The 19,390-nt window shown below is 36.0% G+C and overlaps 1 protein-coding gene across 3 annotated transcripts in view; it reads left to right on the forward strand.

Annotated features, from left to right (window-relative positions):
- Positions 1–19,390, forward strand: part of SMAD4 (SMAD family member 4) — a 58,996-nt gene that overhangs the window by 13,844 nt on the left and 25,762 nt on the right. For 2 of the 3 annotated variants that reach the window (XM_054460477.2, XM_054460479.2), the window contains exons 2-8: positions 2,750–3,125; positions 4,507–4,681; positions 5,116–5,145; positions 10,593–10,805; positions 13,941–14,060; positions 14,156–14,272; positions 15,678–15,728. In XM_054460477.2, the coding sequence (XP_054316452.1) occupies positions 2,877–3,125; positions 4,507–4,681; positions 5,116–5,145; positions 10,593–10,805; positions 13,941–14,060; positions 14,156–14,272; positions 15,678–15,728 (955 nt within the window). In that variant the 5' untranslated portion in view covers positions 2,750–2,876. The remainder of the gene's footprint in view (positions 1–2,749; positions 3,126–4,506; positions 4,682–5,115; positions 5,146–10,592; positions 10,806–13,940; positions 14,061–14,155; positions 14,273–15,677; positions 15,729–19,390) is intronic. The other variant, XM_054460481.2, reaches the window with a different exon arrangement.

Below are 19,390 nucleotides of genomic sequence, written 5' to 3' on the forward strand. Positions count from 1 at the left end.
TCTGTTGCCCAGGCTGGGGTGCAGTGGCACAATCATAACTCACAGCAGCCTTCAACTCCTGAGCTCAAGCAGTCCTCCTGCCTCAGCCTGAGGAGTAGTCCTGCCTGAGGAGCTGGGACTACAAGCCCACACTACCATGCCTGGCGAACCTCCTACATTTTTTTAGACAGATATTAATAGAAAATGCAGAAAAATGCGTAATGCATTTTAGGAAAAGTCTCCTTGTAAAACTATGATTATTTTTTTGAGATAGGGTCTCACTGTGTCGCCCAGGCTGTAGTGCAGTGGCACAATCACAGCTCACCAAGGCCTTGACCTCCCAAGGCTCAGGTGATCTTCCAGTCTCAGCTCCCCATGTAGCCAGGACAACAGGCGTGTGCCACCACACCCAGTTAATTTTTTTATTTTGAGTAAAGATCAGGTTTCGCCATGTTGCCCAGGCTGGTCTCAAACTCCTGGGCTCAAGCGATCCACCTGCGTCGGCCTCCCAAAGTGCTGGGATTACAGGTGTGAGCCACCGTGCCTGGCCACAATTAAGCATGTTAATATTTCAACAGTAGCTTTTTTACTGAACACTATGTATCAGACACGTTATGTAGAATTTTTCCTCTGAGCTTCTGTATACCCTCCTTTTAATCCAGATTCAGAGTAACTTCATTTTCTGACTACTGTGAAAACTGGAATTCTAATTCAGATCTCTTGACTCCAAAATCTCCCATGCAGGTTATCTTTGGTTACCTGGAAAGTGTACCTTCAGCATGTGTATTAATGTGGGCAAGTGTTCTAAGACATATGAAAAACTGCTTCTCTGCATGGGGTTTATGAGTTGAGACAGACATTTATGTAAAAGAGATAACAGAGGGAGGAGCAAGTCTTAAATATCAGGTGATTGATGTACATTCTGAAGAGGCTCAAAACTACAACAGTGACAGGGAGAATGGGAGGAGAGATAGAAAAGACTGAGGTAAAGAATCTTGTAACTGTGACGGAATGTAGGGATAGTGAAAGAAAGAGGCAGGTCAGAGATCTTTTGCAAAGCTTCCCAAGGTTGGGTAATTGAGTGGAATTGATACTTTAACAAAGGTCTTCAGAAGAGGAATAGATTTTGATAGAATGATGAGTTTTATTAATCTTGTGGGAGGATACTTTAAGGAGTCAAGTATGCAGCAAAAGAAAATGAAAGCAAAATAAGTCTGGAATGCAACTTCAGTGAACAAATAAAATAACAACCAAGCACACAAAGTACAGGTTCCAGTCCTGCTTTATCTTCTTTATTCTTTGGCTAATGGCCTTTTCCTAGTCTCTGTGGGGTCTTGGGGTCAGATAAGTTAGTTTTCTACCTGTTGAATGGATTCTTTATTAATCTTCACTTTTTGTTATTTTAATTTTTTTTGAAAATAATTTACCCTGCTGCTTTTACAGGTAAAATCTTTTGAGGAATTTAGTGATCTCTTTAAAGAACAGCTGTATTGAGATATAATTTCCATACCATAAAATTCACTATTTGAAAGTGTACAATTCAGTGGTTTTTACTATAGTCACAGTTGTGCAACCATCACCATTATCAATTTTTAGGACTTTTTCATTACAACAAAGAAACACCATACTCATTAGCAGTCATTCCTCATTCCCCTTCCTCCCAGGCCCTGGCAACCACTGATTTACTGTCTCTGTGGATTTGCCTATTCTGTATATTTCATATAAATGGGATTATATAATGTGTGACCTTTTGTCACTGACTTCTTTCACTTAACGTGTGTTTTCGAGGCTTATCCATGTTATAACGTGTTAGTATTTTATTCTTTTTTATGGTTGAATAATATTTCGTTGTATGGAATTTTATTTATGCATTCATCAGTTGATGGACATTTGAGTTGTATCCATTATGAACAATGCTGCTATGAACATTCATGTACAGGTTTGTGTGGACATGGGTTTTCATTTCCCTCAAGTAGAAGTGTGAAGAGTAGAATTGTTGGGTCATATTTACTCTGTTTAACATTTGTATTAATACCAGACTGTTTTCCAAAGTACCTGTGCCATTTTGTAATCCCAGCAACAATGAATGAGGGTCCAATTTCTCTACTTCTTCAATACTTATTATTGTCTTTTTGATTTATGCATCTCAGTAGGTATGAAGTGGCAGCTCATTGTGGTTTTGATTTTCATTTCCATAATGTCTAATGTCGAGCATCTTTCATGTGCTTATTGGACATCATCTTTGGAGAAGTGTCTTTTAGAATCCTTTTGTTCATTTCTAAATTGGGTTATTTATTTATTTTTTAATTGGTTTCTTTTAACAAAGGTGAGTGTTAACTGCTAGGTAGCATTTCATACCAGGCGATGGTAAATTTTTCATAAATATTAGTAATAGACTTTTAGGTTTAACTAGTGCTGATCCTTATAAGTAATCCTTTAAAAAAGTGCTGGTAAGATTTTCCTTTAGGGTGACTAGTAAAGTCAGTAAGACTTGATTGAGCATGCCACTATCATAATGAGAAGACCTAACTTTAATATTTTTGGATCGTCAAAAACAGTGACATTTTAATTAAGTAATTTTGTTTTTTAAAATTATTTTTAATGGCTAATATTTTGTAAGAATTTTAAGTAATTTCCAACTCTGAGCATCAAATTTTAATTATGTGCGTTGAATCTCTGACTTAACCAGAGCAATTTCATCTTTTCCCGAGTAGTCAGATCTACTTCGTGAAATGTGTTCTGATGTGTGTCTTTTTTTTTTCTTTTTTAGGTTATCCTGAATACATGTCTAACAATTTTCCTTGCAACGTTAGCTGTTGTTTTTCACTGTTTCCAGAGGATCAGAATTGCTTCAGAGATTGGAGACATAATTGATTTAAAAGGAAAAACTTGAACAAATGGACAATATGTCTATTACCAATACACCAACAAGTAATGATGCCTGTCTGAGCATTGTGCATAGTTTGATGTGCCATAGACAAGGTGGAGAGAGTGAAACATTTGCAAAAAGAGCAATTGAAAGTTTGGTAAAGAAGCTGAAGGAGAAAAAAGATGAATTGGATTCTTTAATAACAGCTATAACTACAAATGGAGCTCATCCTAGTAAATGTGTTACCATACAGAGAACATTGGATGGGAGGCTTCAGGTTAGTCTTATAAGAGTTTTTCTATACCCTCTGTGGTGGCAGATTTAAAAACTTGCTACGTTTCCTTTCAGGCTACTACAGGGTAATTTAATTCATGCTCCATCTCTTCAGATACTGTGCATCCTGTACAAATATGCATTATGGGAATTTGTGGAAGAATATGCAAAAGATAAAATTTTAAAGTTTTTTAATATTCTCAGAAAAATGTTCAATGGAGAAAATTTGGAAAATAAAAAGCAGGAAACCCACACTTTGCAAGAACTACCTTTAGCACTTTGGTATTCATTTTTGTAGCCTGTTGTTTTCTTTTTTTTTTTTTTCCTAGACGGAGTCTTGCTCTGTCACCCAGGCTGGAGTACAGTGGTGCGATCTTGGCCCACTGCAACCTCCACCTCTCGGGTTCAAGCAAGCCTCCTGCCTCAGCCTCCTAAGTAGCTGGGACTACAGGCAAGTGCAACCACGCCTGGCTAATTTTTGTATTTTTAGTAGAGATGGGGTTTCACCATGTTGGTCAGGCTGGTCTCGAACCGCTGACCTCAGGTGATCCACCCACCTCAGCCTTCCAAATTCTGGGATTACAGGCGTGAACCACTGTGCCCAGTCATGTTGTTTTCTTTTTTGATATTGTATGTACATTTAAACAACCGGATTACACTTAGTCCTTTTATAATTTAGAAATCTGATATGTTTCACTGTTATCAAATGTTTCATTGGTCACATTTTTCAGGTAGAACTTCATAATACATCTCCCTTGCTTAAATAAATCTTACAGAAATTTTGTCTTAGATTTTAAAGTTTTATTTCAAGACTTTACACATAGTTTCTACAACACAGTCTTTTTGCATATTTATTTATTTTATTTTTATTTTTTGAGACATGGTCTTACTCTTGCCCAAGCTGGAGTGCAGTGGTGCAAACATGGCTTACTGCAGCCTTGAGCTACTGGGCTTATGCAGTCCTCCCGCCTTAGCCTCCTGAGTAGCTAGGACTACAGGCACATACCACCATGCCTGGGTAATTTTTTATTATTTGTGGAGACAAGGGTCTTGCCATGTTGTCCAGGCTGGTCTTGAACTCCTGGGCTCAAGCAGTCCTCCTGCCTTGCCCTCCCAAAGTGATAGGATTACAGGTGTGAGCCACCATGCCCAGCCACTTTTTGCATTTTTAAAACCTGAGCACAGGCCTTGAAATTATACCAAGGTTTAAATTCTAGGTCTGGTGTATGACATGGCCAAGTTAGTTATTGTGAATTTTAGTTTTCTTATTTATGAAATGGAGATTGTAATACTGACTTGGTAGGATTGTGAGGATTAAATCAGAATATATATAAAAGTGTCTTGCATAATGTGACACATGAATAAATGGTCGTTTATTTTTCTAGGTGGCTGGCCGGAAAGGATTTCCTCATGTGATCTATGCCCGACTCTGGAGGTGGCCTGATCTTCACAAAAATGAACTAAAACATGTTAAATATTGTCAGTATGCATTTGACTTAAAATGTGATAGTGTCTGTGTGAATCCGTATCACTATGAACGAGTTGTATCACCTGGAATTGGTAAGTAGACTTCGCTTTCATCCTAAGAAACATAAAGGGAAAAGGATCTCAATAGTGTTTTAATTTTTGTAAGTTAAATTATAAATTTGGAAGATAGCCCACGACTTTAAATAAGGTTAAAGAATCAGACATTTTTAATATGCGTATTTAAATTTGAACTTAGGAACAAACTTATATTTTGACTGCTAAAACCAAGTATTGTAGTTGATATTTTGCCCATTTAGAACATTGTTTTTGAGAAATAAGATGGAAACCATTATAAATTTGAATACTTAGTTATGTATTGTTAGATAGCATTTATGCTACTTCTGAATTGAAATGGTTCATGAACTTTTGTAATCTCTGGTTTAAATTTACATTCTCTGTTTTTAAATGGAAAATACTTTCATTGTAATGATTAATGTTTCGTTTGTTTTCCCCTTTAAACAATTAAGATCTCTCAGGATTAACACTGCAGAGTAATGGTAGGTAATCTGTTTCTTATTACTTTCTCTTTGTTTTGTCCTATCCTCTCTGTTTTTTTGTTGACCTAGAATTAGTTTGTGTGAGCAGCAGTAACATTAACAAGAAAATAACTTACTGCTTTGGAAATGTAGATTTTGAGGTTAGGGGCATTTAAAACTGGATTTAAAACTGGATTTAAATTGGCTATTTGCTCTTTGGATTTGAACTGCAATTTATGAACTAAAGTACTGTAAAAAATATGGTAGAGGAATGCACCAAAAACAAATACAAAGAATATTTTTTGAGTTAAGACCTATTTTTGAAGAAAATCTCACAGAGCCAGTTTAAATGGATGTTAAATACCCAGAATATTTGGTAATTTGGAATCACATATAACATATCCTTTAAAAATACCAGTATTCTAATTTTCCTTCATTTCAGCCTAACATTTTTATGAATGACAATGTTGAGAATGGTTTAAAATTGCGCTCATTTGTATTTTTTCAGTCTTGTTACATTTTGAGTAAATAAATCAAGGCTACTTTAAAGCATATGCCCATCACAGCTTACCTAATTGTATTTTTAAAAAGAAAAGGTGTTTTAAGGTGAGAAAATGAAATGCGAATGGGGGTGTGTGTTTTTGTTTTTTATTGTAATATTTGAGAATGGAGTTTTATTAAATCTTTAGCTCTGTTACTTAGAACTTAATAAACTAAAATTTCTGTAAGAACTAATTAATTTGCAGAGAAACTCTTATAAAGAACCACTGTCAGCCAGGCATGGTGGTTCACACCTGTAATCCCAGTACTTTGGGAGGCTTAGGCGGGTGGATCACCTGAGGTCAGGAGTTTGAGATCAGCCTGGCCAACATGGTGAAACCCTGTCTTTACTAAAAATATAAAAAATTAGCCAGGCATGGTGGCGGGTGCCTGTAATCCCAGCTACTCAGGAGGCTGAGGCAGGAGAATCGCTTGAACCCGGGAGGTGGAGGTTGCAGTGAGCTGAGATCATGCCATTGCACTCCAGCCTGGGCAGCAAGAGCGAAACTGTCTCAAAACAAAACAAAACAAAACAAAAAAAAGGGGCTGGGCGCGGTGGCCCACTCCTGTAATCTCAGCACTTTGGGAGGCAGAGGAGGGCGGATTACGAGGTCAGGAGATCGAGACCATCCTGGCTAACACAATGAAACCCCATCTCTACTAAAAATACACAAAATTAGCCGGACGTGGTGGCGGGCGCCTGTAGTCCCAGCTACTTGGGAAGCTGAGGCAGGAGAATGGTGTGAACCCGGGAGGCAGAGGTTGCAGTGAGCCGAGATAGTGGCACTGCACTCCAGCCTGGTTGACAGAATGAGACTCTGTCTCAAAAAAAAAAAAGGAACCACTGTCATCTTAGAAAGGTGTGCTCTTATTCTGGAGGGAAATTAGCAGTAGTTTAGCACCTTTTTTGTTTGTAGAATTTTAGAGGTGGGTCAGAAATACTAGGTGACCTTAACCAAAATTTAGGAAGAGAATGCAATTCTACTTGGTTTTTTTTTTTTCCACCTTTCTCCCATATCACTGGTAATGGAGGAAGACTCACTGCCTTGTGGTGCTTGTTAATGATTAGTAGGTTTCTGACAAGTGTGGGTTTATTATTAGGAGCTGTTGTGGTGGTCTGGGAAGGGTTGCTTTAAGATTGGTTAAAACTCTGCCTCTTTGCTACGCAGACATTGATATTCTTTTTTTTGAAAGTAAACACATTTCATATCTTCACCATTTTCCATCCATGTTTTTGGAGAAAACGTTTGTCTCAGTGGGTATTAAAGGTTGGGAGACTGCAGTGATAAGTGTGTCTGAATCTCTCTATGGGGCTGTTTGTGAGGGGGTTCAAATTCTGAATGCTCATCACACACCTCCCCTATTCTAAAATTATTGATGCACTGTTATTGATGGGATTGTATGGGTTGATAGCCTTTCTTTAGTGTCTGTAGGGCTGTATTCAGCCTTGTAGATCCCCCTAGTGGTGGTTTTGTAAAGGCTGTCTTCAGTGCCTTATTTCCTCAGAAAACAACTGGTATTTCTCACAGCTTCTAGATTTGGACAAAGGAATGATACAAGATCAGGTAACTAAAAGTTAAGAAAATGGCACAGTTCCTTCATTTTTGAGTTAAAGTCTTGTGGTAATCATTTCCAGCCTATCTTTTATCTTTCATGAAACTTTCTGTGACCACGTCGACCTGTGTATTCATTTTAACAAATATTTAATAAGCATGTATTGCCTGGTACTGTGTTAGGTTCCAGGGATGCTAAGATAATAAAGTATGTTTTGTCTACTCAAGTGAGCTTATAGTCTAGTGGAGGAGAGAAAAAGTAAATAAGAGAGTGATAATACCATGAGATAGGTGCTGTGTCCTGGCTGCTGGTGATGATGAAGAATATAGACCTAAGGTGGGCCCAGTGGTTTCAGCTTTTTTGTCACCTATAGAGATTATATTCTTTGACCCTCTTAGAACATTTTTTTTTTCTTTTTTGAGATGGAGTGTCGCTCTTGTTGCCTAGGCTGGAGTACAATGGTGCGATCTCAGCTCACTGCAACCTCCGCCTCCCGAGTTCAAGTGATTCTCCTGCCTCAGTCTCCTGAGTAGCTGGGATTACAGGTGTCCGCCACCATGCCCAGCATTTTTTTTTTGTTTGTATTTTTAGTAGAGACAGGGTTTCACCATGTTGGCCAGCTGGTCTCGAACTCCTGACCTCAGGCGATCCACCCGTCTCAGCCTCCCAAAGTGCTGGGATTACAGGCATGAGCCACTGCACCCAGTCCTCTTAGAACATTTTATAATCACTATATATGTGTATAACTACTCTAAAAATAGGTTAAATAATAATAGCTAACACTGGGTACTCGTGTGTCAGGTCAGACTGAGCTAAATGATTTCTGAGTATTGTGTCATTATTCTCATGATACTTCTACATGGGAGGTGGAATTATTTATACTTTAACAGATGAAGGGACTGCTACCTGGAGAGGTGAAGGAACTTGCCCAAGAATAGACAACTAGGAGGAGCCGGAGTAATGTGTGCTTGCTATTAGATATTTAAACAATGGAAAAATATTACAAAAGACTGCAAACTCCATGACAGCAGGGATATTTGTTTTGTTTATGGATATATCCCAAGTACTAGAACAGTACCTGGAACAGAAGTGCTCAAGAAATATTTTTTCAGTGAATGAATTTGTTGAATGCTAGCCCATAAAGAGAAATATTTAACAGTTTGGTATCTGTTTTTCTGGACTTTAAAAAATATATACTATATGTTTTTTTTAATTTTATTTTTTTGAATAGGCAATACATGGTCCATAAATCAAAATACTATAAAAAGGTATACAGTGAAAAGAAGTGCTCCCACCCCTGCCCCCATTCCCCCCTACCTCAGGTAATCACTTTTTTTAGTTTCTGGTGTTTCCTTCCAGGGTTTCTATATGCAAAAAATACATACCTCCTTTCTTACACAAAACGTATACTGCGCATACTGTTCTGGACCTTGCTTTTTTACTTACAGTATATGATTTTTTAAACATGCATATGATCATAGTGTACAATAGTGTTTTGTAACTTGCTTTGATTCTCTTGGCAAAAATATATTGCAGACTTCTATCCTTGTTGATACCTTTAGTTTTACCTGAGAAACATTTATTATAGATTATCTGGGGTTAAAGAGATCTGTAGACGAGTAGAAGTTTCAAACTTACATTTGGGAAGTTTAACCAGCGTATTTAAGGCAAGAAAGATTTATGGGTCATAACTGTTTAAAAGCAGAATACAGTTGGTACTTAAAGATGTAATGATTGCTGATTAAACTGAAGAGTCATCTGAAAAGCAAAAGCAGTGAGTACCAAGTTGACCAGTTATATCCTCAAATCAGCTAGCAAAACCAGTAAGTCGGTAAAAAGATCCCAGTCATTATAACAACAAAAAACCTAAAATGTCCAGGAATTAATTAGAGATGTCAGGATTTATATGAAGAAAATCATTGAACTTTGTTGAAGGGTGTAATATAAGGCTGAATAAGTGTAGACATACCAATTTTATGCGCCAATTTTTTTCTTTTTATTATTTTTACAATTTGGCCGATGTTAGTGATGAGTGGTTGTGTTCAGTTTTTTTATTGATACATAATTTGTTAAGCATCCTTTTGACGATCTTTTTGTTTCCATAAAATTTCTAAAGAGGAACTTTGGAATGGGATTTATAGGTCTTCAGAATATCATTTTCATGACTTTTGATGCATGAACATACTTCTTAAGAGGTTTTTAAGAGGTTGTACATAGAAACGTGCACAATGGATGATTATTACTGCCTTGAACTAGTCTCAATTTAATAAAAAGTACCTATGTAACTTAACTGATATTTACATGTAGTAGATTTTTTTCAAAGGTTGACATAGGGAAAGATAAGGGAGATGATATGCTGGTTCTTAATGAAAAGGAATGTCTTTTTGTGGTCTACTAATTGACTGCTTTAAGAAGAGAACCTACTATTAGTTCAGTGGATTGTTAAGTTCTGGAGTAGTGTTAGTTTAGAAGCAATAAAGGATTGGTTGCTAAAGGTAAAAAGCAAACCTTAAAACAATAACCTAAAAACAAATGGGAAGGTTCTGGGCAGAGAATTAACATTATTAATGCAGTTCAGTTTCAGTTTTCTTTTTTTCATACAGCAGAGCAAACTATTTCCTGGTTTGTTTATGGAAAGATGTTATGCTGTATCAGCTGGAATCTAGCTTTGCTTATGAAGGTGTAACCACATAGGTGAAAGATGTTGATTACTGAGTTTTCTCACACCATATATTAATCAAATACTCTTATTTGGGTTGGGTTTCTAGAGGGAAATTTCATTTTGACTTTTCATTTAGAATTTTTCCGTTTGGTTCTAAATCTATAGGGGACATTACATTCAGTACACTTCATTTTTAAAGAATATGTTGCTTAACAATAATTCTAGATCCTGGGATTGGATATCTATCAGATCCCACTCATATCTCCACAGTGTGAAATTAGCAAAAAGATATAGTTAAATACTCAGTCTCGATTTAGACCGAATAATTGTGTTTCTCAGCTGGACACACATTTTCCAGCCATTCGGTTTTTGCCTGCCTTATGTATTTAGGTGATTATTCTTCTAGGTTTATCAAGAAACTGAGGAGTACCTTTTTAGGATTGTTGCTGGAGGCTGTTGGAACATAGACTAGCTTCAAATTTGAGAGTCAGATTGATTGATAAAATATATCTGATGCTGTTACCTCTGAATAAATGACTTTTGCTGGTAAAGTAGTATGCTTTTAAAATAATATGAAAAAATTCTGAATTAAAGTTAGTAATTTACACTGTAATTGATTTTAGATGTTATTATATTACTTGCTAAAAAGATTTTTTTTTTTCTGGGAATAGAAGCTTATAAAAATTTAAAATATGTTTAATTTTCTATATAGCTCCATCAAGTATGATGGTGAAGGATGAATATGTGCATGACTTTGAGGGACAGCCATCGTTGTCCACTGAAGGACATTCAATTCAAACCATCCAGCATCCACCAAGTAATCGTGCGTCGACAGAGACATACAGCACCCCAGCTCTGTTAGCCCCATCTGAGTCTAATGCTACCAGCACTGCCAACTTTCCCAGCATTCCTGTGGCTTCCACAAGTGAGTTCTAGAATCAGATGTAGTCAGCAAGTTGAGTTTTCCTAATCATTGCTTATTTATGTGTAGTCCCTTGGGGGAAAACTCCAAGTAAGTAAACATTAAAAGTAACTATAGTATCTTTCATAGGTAAACAGGTATTAAACAGGTATGCACAATCACTTGGAATTTAAGTAATGGCTTTGATTATAATATTGATTTAAATTAATGATCTGATTTGTACTTTACTATTACGTGTAGAAGTAAGTAGCCTCTTAAGCTCCCAGATAGATTTTGGAGAAATATTTAAATAATTAACAAGTAGTTTTGATCCAAGATGTTTATGAAGGTCTGTGTTAATGGAATTGCAACCTTTCTTTTAATGCAGTGTTCTTATTTTGTTTTTTCTGGGACAATATTACCTTATAGTAGTTGTCTGATTTTCTCACTGTGCAAAGGGATCTTGACAAATTTGTTATATATTGCTCAAGATAGACATTAAGTAATTAAATCAGTTTTGATATAAGCTAACTTCTATATCTCTTTTTAAAATATATGTATATATTTTAAAAAAAAATCTGTTTCAGAAAGATCCTTCTTTTCTGCCATGTCATAGGAGGCAGAGGGGCTGCTAGGTTCAGGTTTTTGGGGGCCTGATCATATGACCTGGTTCTGTTACTTATTTTCACAGTAACCAAAGGTTTGATAGTTTGCTGCTTGGCAAATGAAGTAGCTTTTTTTTCTTTTTTTTTTTTCAATTAATCATAGAGCGTGGTCTTGGCATGTGTATGGTGTTAGTTGCATGCAGTTACTAAAAGAATTTATGTAAACCCACATCAGAATAGACTTTTGACAGCTCTGGGCTAATACTGTGTTAGTTGCTACCGAAAGTACCATTATTCTTTTTGCTTTACTATCAGATTAGATTCAACATAGAAATTTTGGTCTTTGGAATAAATGGGGGACTGATTTCTGTAATTGTGAGTTTTCAAGTGAAGTATACCAAAATTTCCCCTCTTTAATTCATTACACCACTTCAAACAATATGTTTTTGGTTTGCTATATAAAAGATGACAGTCTCACTATAGGCAGCATATTCTAAATGGGTCATGTAGGTTAAGCACTTGAGAACCCAGATCCTTAATCACTTGGTGCTTCTATTAATCTGTCTACTTTTTATTTACCAAATTAGGAATATGGTTGACAAACAGTGGGTAGTGATAGAAAATAAAAGAAGGTACATTATAGCCACTTGAACGTAGATGAGTGCTAGAGCACAGCTACCTACTTCTGTTTATATTATCTGGAGATTGAATTTCTGTGCCTTTGTCAGTGCTTACTAAAGTGACTTCATTTTGCCTGTGTTGTTTCCTGAGGTTGAATCCTATTGAAAGGTTAGAAAAAGTGATAGAAATGAAATGCAGCTAATTTTATACTGGTATTTATTGGGTAGATTTTAATAATAGAATACTGTAAATACTGTAAGTTTTAGAACTTGTATCAAAATGTTCCCTTATGTGGTGGCATGCGCCTGTAGTCCCAGCTGCTCTGGGGGCTGAAGCAGGAGAAATGGCATGAACCCGGGAGGCGGAGCTTGCAGTGAGCAGAGATCGAGTCACTGCACTCCAGCCTGGGCGACAGAGTGAGACTCCGTCTCCAAAAAAAAAAAGAGGGTTCCCTTAGATCTCAAAAAGTATACTGATAAAATTAAATGAAAGAAAAGAAGTTGAACTAAAATAGAAGATTTGAAAGGCTATTTTACGTGAGCTGATTTAGTCGTATTGTTTAACTTTATTTTACATACTTAGAATTGTATAAGGGAAGTATTCAGTATGGATAACTACAGTGAGTCACTTTACAATTTATGTTCTTTTGACACCTGAATATTTTAAGAATTTCCTTTTAAATACCTGTAAATTAAAATAATTTATCCTGTGTAGTTAATGACAATTTTTGTAAGTTAGCTAAGAGTATTGCCTGTAGAATTGTTAAAAACATGAAAAAAACCATAATTAACCTTTAAAGATAACTTGCAGAATCTGGGGGATGAGTAGGAAGGGAGGTTGCTAAAATGTCATTTTTACAGATAAATAATTTGGGGAGTATTGAAATATTCTCTTTAGCTTTTGGTTTTGTAATTCTTAGCTTTAAGGAAATGTGATATGTAAAGAAAAGAAAAATATTCCTTTTCTTTGATACTTTGAGCAATGGTGACATGTTACTCTCTTCCATCTGATTATACTCCCATTTAGAAAAGAATGAGGTGATGCCAGTTATAAATAATTATAAATTTAATGCTTTCCAAATAGGATAAACAGTCGACTTAATGCTCTTTAAGAAACCAAATTTCCACTTTAAAAAAAAAGCCTTAAAAATATAGGACAGTAAGCAATATCATAGGATGGTTTTTGAATAGAATAGAAGCCAAGAGAAGCTTGATTCTCTTGGTATGTTACATACAGAGAGGGCAACTAATTTCTTGTACATCTGGGAATATGATGGTGTTCTTGAAAAGAAATGATTCTTGGTTTATAAAAGCTCTTGAAAAAATTTGAAAGTAGACTGATAGTTTTTTTGTTTGTTTTTAACCAGTAAATGGTATATTGATTGGACAGCAGAGCTAGATCTTTTTAACTTCCTCATCTTCACTATCACATCCTATTTAAAATAATTTTCTGCTCTGCTTTTCTCTGTCAAACCCTAGTATTCTGCCATTACTAGTACCAGTGCTGATAATGGTTAATTTTTCAGTTTTCAACATTTTCTTGAGCCTGGATTTTTGGGGTCCTAATTAGAAAGGTCCAGAGAGAGAGGTGGATGGAGTGGCCAGGATGAACTGACATACCTCTGAAGAAGTTAATATGATAGGCCAGACATACAGTGGTGTTTTGCTGGCATTTGAAATATGTTTGTGAAGAAATAAGCCACTACAATTAGTTAGACATTACCTAAAATGGAATAATTTTGAGCTTCCTCAAATTAAAGTTTGCCTTTATAGATGACTGTAGGTTTTTTACCTGATAGGCCATGGGTGAGTTACACTTTTTGCCCATCTTTATAGTTGTGCATTATCAGATAAAATTGGTCCTTCATTTAGTATATGAAATCATAAGATGACATCTATGAATGTACCATGTTAATGTCTTCTTGTTCCTCTAGGTCAGCCTGCCAGTATACTGGGGGGCAGCCATAGTGAAGGACTGTTGCAGATAGCATCAGGGCCTCAGCCAGGACAGCAGCAGAATGGATTTACTGGTCAGCCAGCTACTTACCATCATAGTATGTACATACTTTAAAAAATCTTTTAAATAGTTGAGAAAAAAGTAGGCAGCCTTTATAAAAGCAAATTAACCCATGTGGGCCTTAATTTTTAGACAGCACTACCACCTGGACTGGAAGTAGGACTGCACCATACACACCTAATTTGCCTCACCACCAAAACGGCCATCTTCAGCACCACCCGCCTATGCCGCCCCATCCCGGACATTACTGTAAGCTCTTGTTTTTGTTGTAAGGGCTAGTTTTTTTTTTTTTTTGGTAGGGCTTTGTTTTCTATTTTTTAAAAATGTTTTTACATCTTTTATTCATCCTGTGATTTTGTTTCATTAAATAGTGCTTTTCAGTATTTTTTGTAAACAGTATTATTTTTCATAGTTATCCTACCTTTTTATTTTAGAGGAGTGATGTTTGCTAAATACATTTATTTCTCTGTTGCTAATGTTTCATTAACATCACATTGATTTCCATTCATTTGTTTGTTTGCTTTGTATATGTTCTTAGATCTCATCTGTGTCTTGTATATCCACGCATAATGGATTGAAACCCTTTGAGCGCTAAGTTCTCAAGGTTTCCCTCAGCATAGTATTCAGTGTACTTTGGATAATGTTGAATCTATAGATAACTCTGTGCTGGCATGATTGGGAGGAATACCCTACAGATAGCCTGTAGTTTCAGGTAGAATAGGAGCATTGTTCATATGGCTTAGTAAAATCAAGAGTATAACTCTTTTATATACATTAAATCCCTTTCTTCTCATTATAATATTAATAGTACCAAAGAACAATTAGAAAATATAGAAAAGTTTAAATAAGAAAAGCAAAATTACCCTGAATCCTGCTACTCAAAAACAGCCACTTCTAATATTTTGTTATTTTCCTTCCAGTCCTATAAACAGGTATATGTAAATTGACAGGGGGCTCCTACTCTATGTGTATTGTATATATCTTGCTTCTTTTCAGTTATGTTACTATTTTTTCCATTTCTTAAGAGAATGTAATTTTTAATGGCTGTCTAGGCCGTCATAGTGTTGAAGGGTGCTGGGTTTGGACCTTTAATAGGCTGTGTGACTGTTGACAAGTTATTTCACCTCATTAAGCCTCAAGAGTAATAATAGTAGTATCTACCTCAAGGGGTGTTTGTAAGAAGTAAACGTAATAATTTATGTGAGGTGTTTAGCACAATGTCTTAACACATTACAAGTTTTCAATTATGTTAGCTACGATTCCATTAAATAAACATCCTTAACATAAGCACTTGTTTTTAGAATAGACGTAACAGTTTATTATTATACATTGCATTATAAATTGTACTGTATTGGACGTTACATGAATAATTCATTTATGATCTGTATTAAATATTGGATATAAAATGTGTAAATTGTGTAATAATAGCACTTGGCAGATAGCACTAAAATGTTAGTTATTAAATATCCATGAAAGTATTAATAGTTTAAGACTATTTGCTTGTTGTACACTTTTAAGTTCTTAGACATTGCATAAGCTTGTTTTAAACAATTCCTAACCTATAATAGTTATATTTAAGTAAGATTTACTGAAAGTTTTAGCATTAGACAACTTTTAATAAATAAAAATGGAATTTTTGTTGTCTTTTCTTTAGGGCCTGTTCACAATGAGCTTGCATTCCAGCCTCCCATTTCCAATCATCCTGGTAAGTGTATTTCAAAATTGATTTCCTGTGTTTAGATTGATTTAGTGGTGATTGAAACGCACAAACACAGGCTTTAATAGAATTATGGGGTCACTTAACTTCTCAGATAAGTACAATACTTATCATGACATGAGTTAATCAATAGTTTGAGTAGTCAATATAGTCACACATAGACTGTCCATATTTTATTCAGTTTAACTGTCCCCAAAAGAAAAGAACTATCTTTTCAGCTAAAATGAGAATTACAGAAATGCTGGCTTCAGCATTGAATACATAAATATGCAGCAGAATAAAACTAGGTTTCAAAATAGAACAGCTGTAAAACTATAGCTTAAAAAGCCAGGAAAGAATCTTAAGTACATGCTGAAAAGAAAAATAATTCACTCTATTCAGGATCTCTGGTTAACTGGAATTTAGAAACTATTTGATTAAATTGTATGCAAAAGAGTAAATAGCTAAGTAGCTTTCTTCAGTTCAAAGTTTGTGTATAATTTTTGAAACTATAGAGGTAATAAAACAGAAAACACTTGAAAATAAAATACTGAAAGTCCCTTGTAACACAAACATAGATTTTGAATTTTTTTCTTATCCCTTCGTATCTGTTTTTCTTGGCATAAAAAGATGCAAATATATTACTTCAACTAATCACCTTAATTTTTTGGAAACCATAAACTCAGTTTTCCTCCTAATTAAAAGAAAATTATTATGAAGAATTATATTTTTATTTTTACTTGTTTATTTTTGAGACAGGGCCTGGCTCTGTCGCCCAAACTGGAGTGCAGTGGCATGATCTCAGCTTACTACAGACTTGATCTCCTGGTCTCAAGCGATCCTCTCACCTCAGCTTCTAGAGTAGCTGGGACTATAGGCAGGGGCCACCATGCCTGGCTAATGTTTGTATTTTAGTAGATACAGGGTCTCACCATGTTGCTCAGGCTGGTCTCAAACTCCTGGGCTAAAGCAATCCTCCTGCTAATAATTTTATTTATTTATTTATTTTTAAATTTTTTTCCGAGATGGGATCTCGCTATGTTGTCCAGGCTGGTTTTGAACACCTAGCCTCAAGTGATCCTCCTGCCTTAGCCTCCCAAAGCGCTGGGATTATAGACGTGGGCCACCACACCAAGCTTGAAAAATTTAAAAAATATATTTTTAAATGATTTTATTTTTAATCTTTGTGGGTACATAGGAGATGTATATATTTATGGGGCACATGAGATGTTTTGATACAGGCATATAATGCATGATAATTACATCATGGAAGATGGGGTATACATCCCCTCAAGCATTTATCTTTTGTGTTACAGTCTATACTCTGTTAGTTATTTTAAAGTGTACAATTAAATTATTGACTACAGTCACCCTGTTGTGCTGTAAAATATTAGACCTTATTCATTCTAACTACTTTTTGTACTATTAACCATCCTCACCTTCCCCCAATCCCCCACTACCTTTCCCAGCCTCTAGTAACCATCCTTCTACTCTCTGTCTGTATGGGTTCAATTGTTTTGATTTTTAGATACCATAAATAAGAACATGTGATGTTTGTCTTTCTTTGCCTGGGTTCTTTCACTTAACATAATACCTCTAGTTCTATCCATGTTGTCGCAAGTGACTGAATCGCATTATTTTTTATGGCTGAATAGTACTCCACTGTGTATAAGTCAAGCATAAAGAATTTTAAGCATACCAGAATAATACAGGAAGTTCCCCCATTGTACTCATTCTTCAGTTTCAGCCATTATCAACTAATGACCAATCTTGTTTCATTCGTACTCACTCTTTCTTCATTCTATATTATTTTGAAGCAAATCCTATATAATAGTTTTATATGTAAATATCTTAGTGTATATTTCCAGTAAAGGTTTTTAAAAACATAAACACAGCGCCCATAATGATTAATTTAAAGGGTAACATGCAATTCTTAAATAGGTCTACATAATTTTCTTTTTGTAAATGTTCTGTTATTGATTATGTTGGTTTAATTTTTCTTCTAGCTGTTTAAAAAAATAGAAGGGAACATCTTTGTGTTTATAACTTTTCTCATATTTTAGTTTAAGAAATTTATAGAATTTCTAGATCAAAAGGCAATATTACAGTGACACCAGAGTGTGAGAACCAGTGTTACTGTGCTGGCTAGCAGTAGATGTCATAGTTTAATAAACTTTTTGCTGATTTAAGAGGCAAATACTTGTTCTGGTTAGGAAAAAGGTGATGTTAGTGGGGCAGAAGCATTCTTTTAACAATATATATTTATTATCTTCTTTAACGGATTTTCTGTGTTATATTGTGTGTTGTGATTTTAAACATTTTTGCAGGTCAAGGGGTCTAGCCTTTTCATAAACTTTTTTTTTTTTTGAGAAATGTAATATACAGATAAGTACATAACACAAGTAAGTATATAGTCTGACATCACTAAAACCAATACTCATGTAACCACTACACAGATTGAGAACTAAAACATTGTGGCATCCCAGAAACCCTCCTACCCCATGAATTTTGTCTCTGTCAAAACCTTCTCTTTCCTTCTCCCCAGAGGTAGCTACTGTCCTGTTTTTTAGGGATATCACTTTTTTTTGCTCTTTTATTTATTTTTTTAAATTTTTATTTATTTATTTTGAGATGAACTGTTGTTCTGTCACCCAGGCTAGAGTGCAGTCACACAATTCGGCTCACTGCAACCTCCACCTCTGGGTTCAAGCCATTCTCCTGCCTCAGCCTCCCGAGTAGCTGGGATTTGGGATTATAGGCGCCCGCCACCATGCCTGGCTAATTTTTGTATTGTTAGTAGAGATAGGGTTTCACCATGTTGTCCAGGCTGGTCTCGAACTCTTGGCCTCAAGTGATCTCTGCCCCATCGGCTCCCAAAATGCTGGGATTACAGGCATGAGTCACCATGCCCGGCCCTTTTATGCTCTTTTAAAGTGATGAATACATCCCTAAACAGTCTAGTAATCTGGCTTTACTTGCTTTTTTTTTGAGACGGAGTCTTGCTCTGTCACCCAGGCTGGAGTGCAGTGGCACGACTTGGCTCACTGCAACCTCTGCCTCCCGGATTCATGCCATTCTCCTGCCTCTGCCTCCCGAGTAGCTGGGACTATAGGCGCCTGCCACCACGCCCGGCTAATTTTTGTATTTTTAGTAGAGACGGGGTTTCACTATGTTGGTCAGGCTGGTCTCGAACTCCTGACCTCTTGATCTGCCCGCCTTGGCCTCTCAAAGTGCTGGGATTACAGGCGTGAGCCACTGCGCCTGGCCTACTTGTTTTTTAAATTATATAAATGGAATTACTGTATCAGGATCTTGATTCGTGTGTGAATGTATTGTGACAACGGGAAAATTTAGGGTCTGAAGAATGAGAATTTTTACTGGCTATCCTTAAGAGTCATTAGTGGCTCCTGGCAATTTAGGGAGCTTAGTGTTCATATAGCTTGGTGGGAGATAGTCTGCAGCAGTGAGGGTAATCAAGGCTCTGAGGAAAGACCTACCCTGGATAGAATCATAGGTGGGTATAGCGCTGGTGGCATTTAGCTAGTCATTTGGACCTCTTCAGCAGTTGCCTTTGGCCTCTTGGTAGATTTAATTCATTCTTTTCATGGTAGAACTGGTGTTTAAGCCCAACATCTCCTGGTTAGAAAATAGCATTAACTATTTGAGGCTAT

Source organism: Pongo pygmaeus, chromosome 17, assembly GCF_028885625.2.
Source record: "Pongo pygmaeus isolate AG05252 chromosome 17, NHGRI_mPonPyg2-v2.0_pri, whole genome shotgun sequence".
NCBI lineage: Eukaryota > Metazoa > Chordata > Mammalia > Primates > Hominidae > Pongo > Pongo pygmaeus.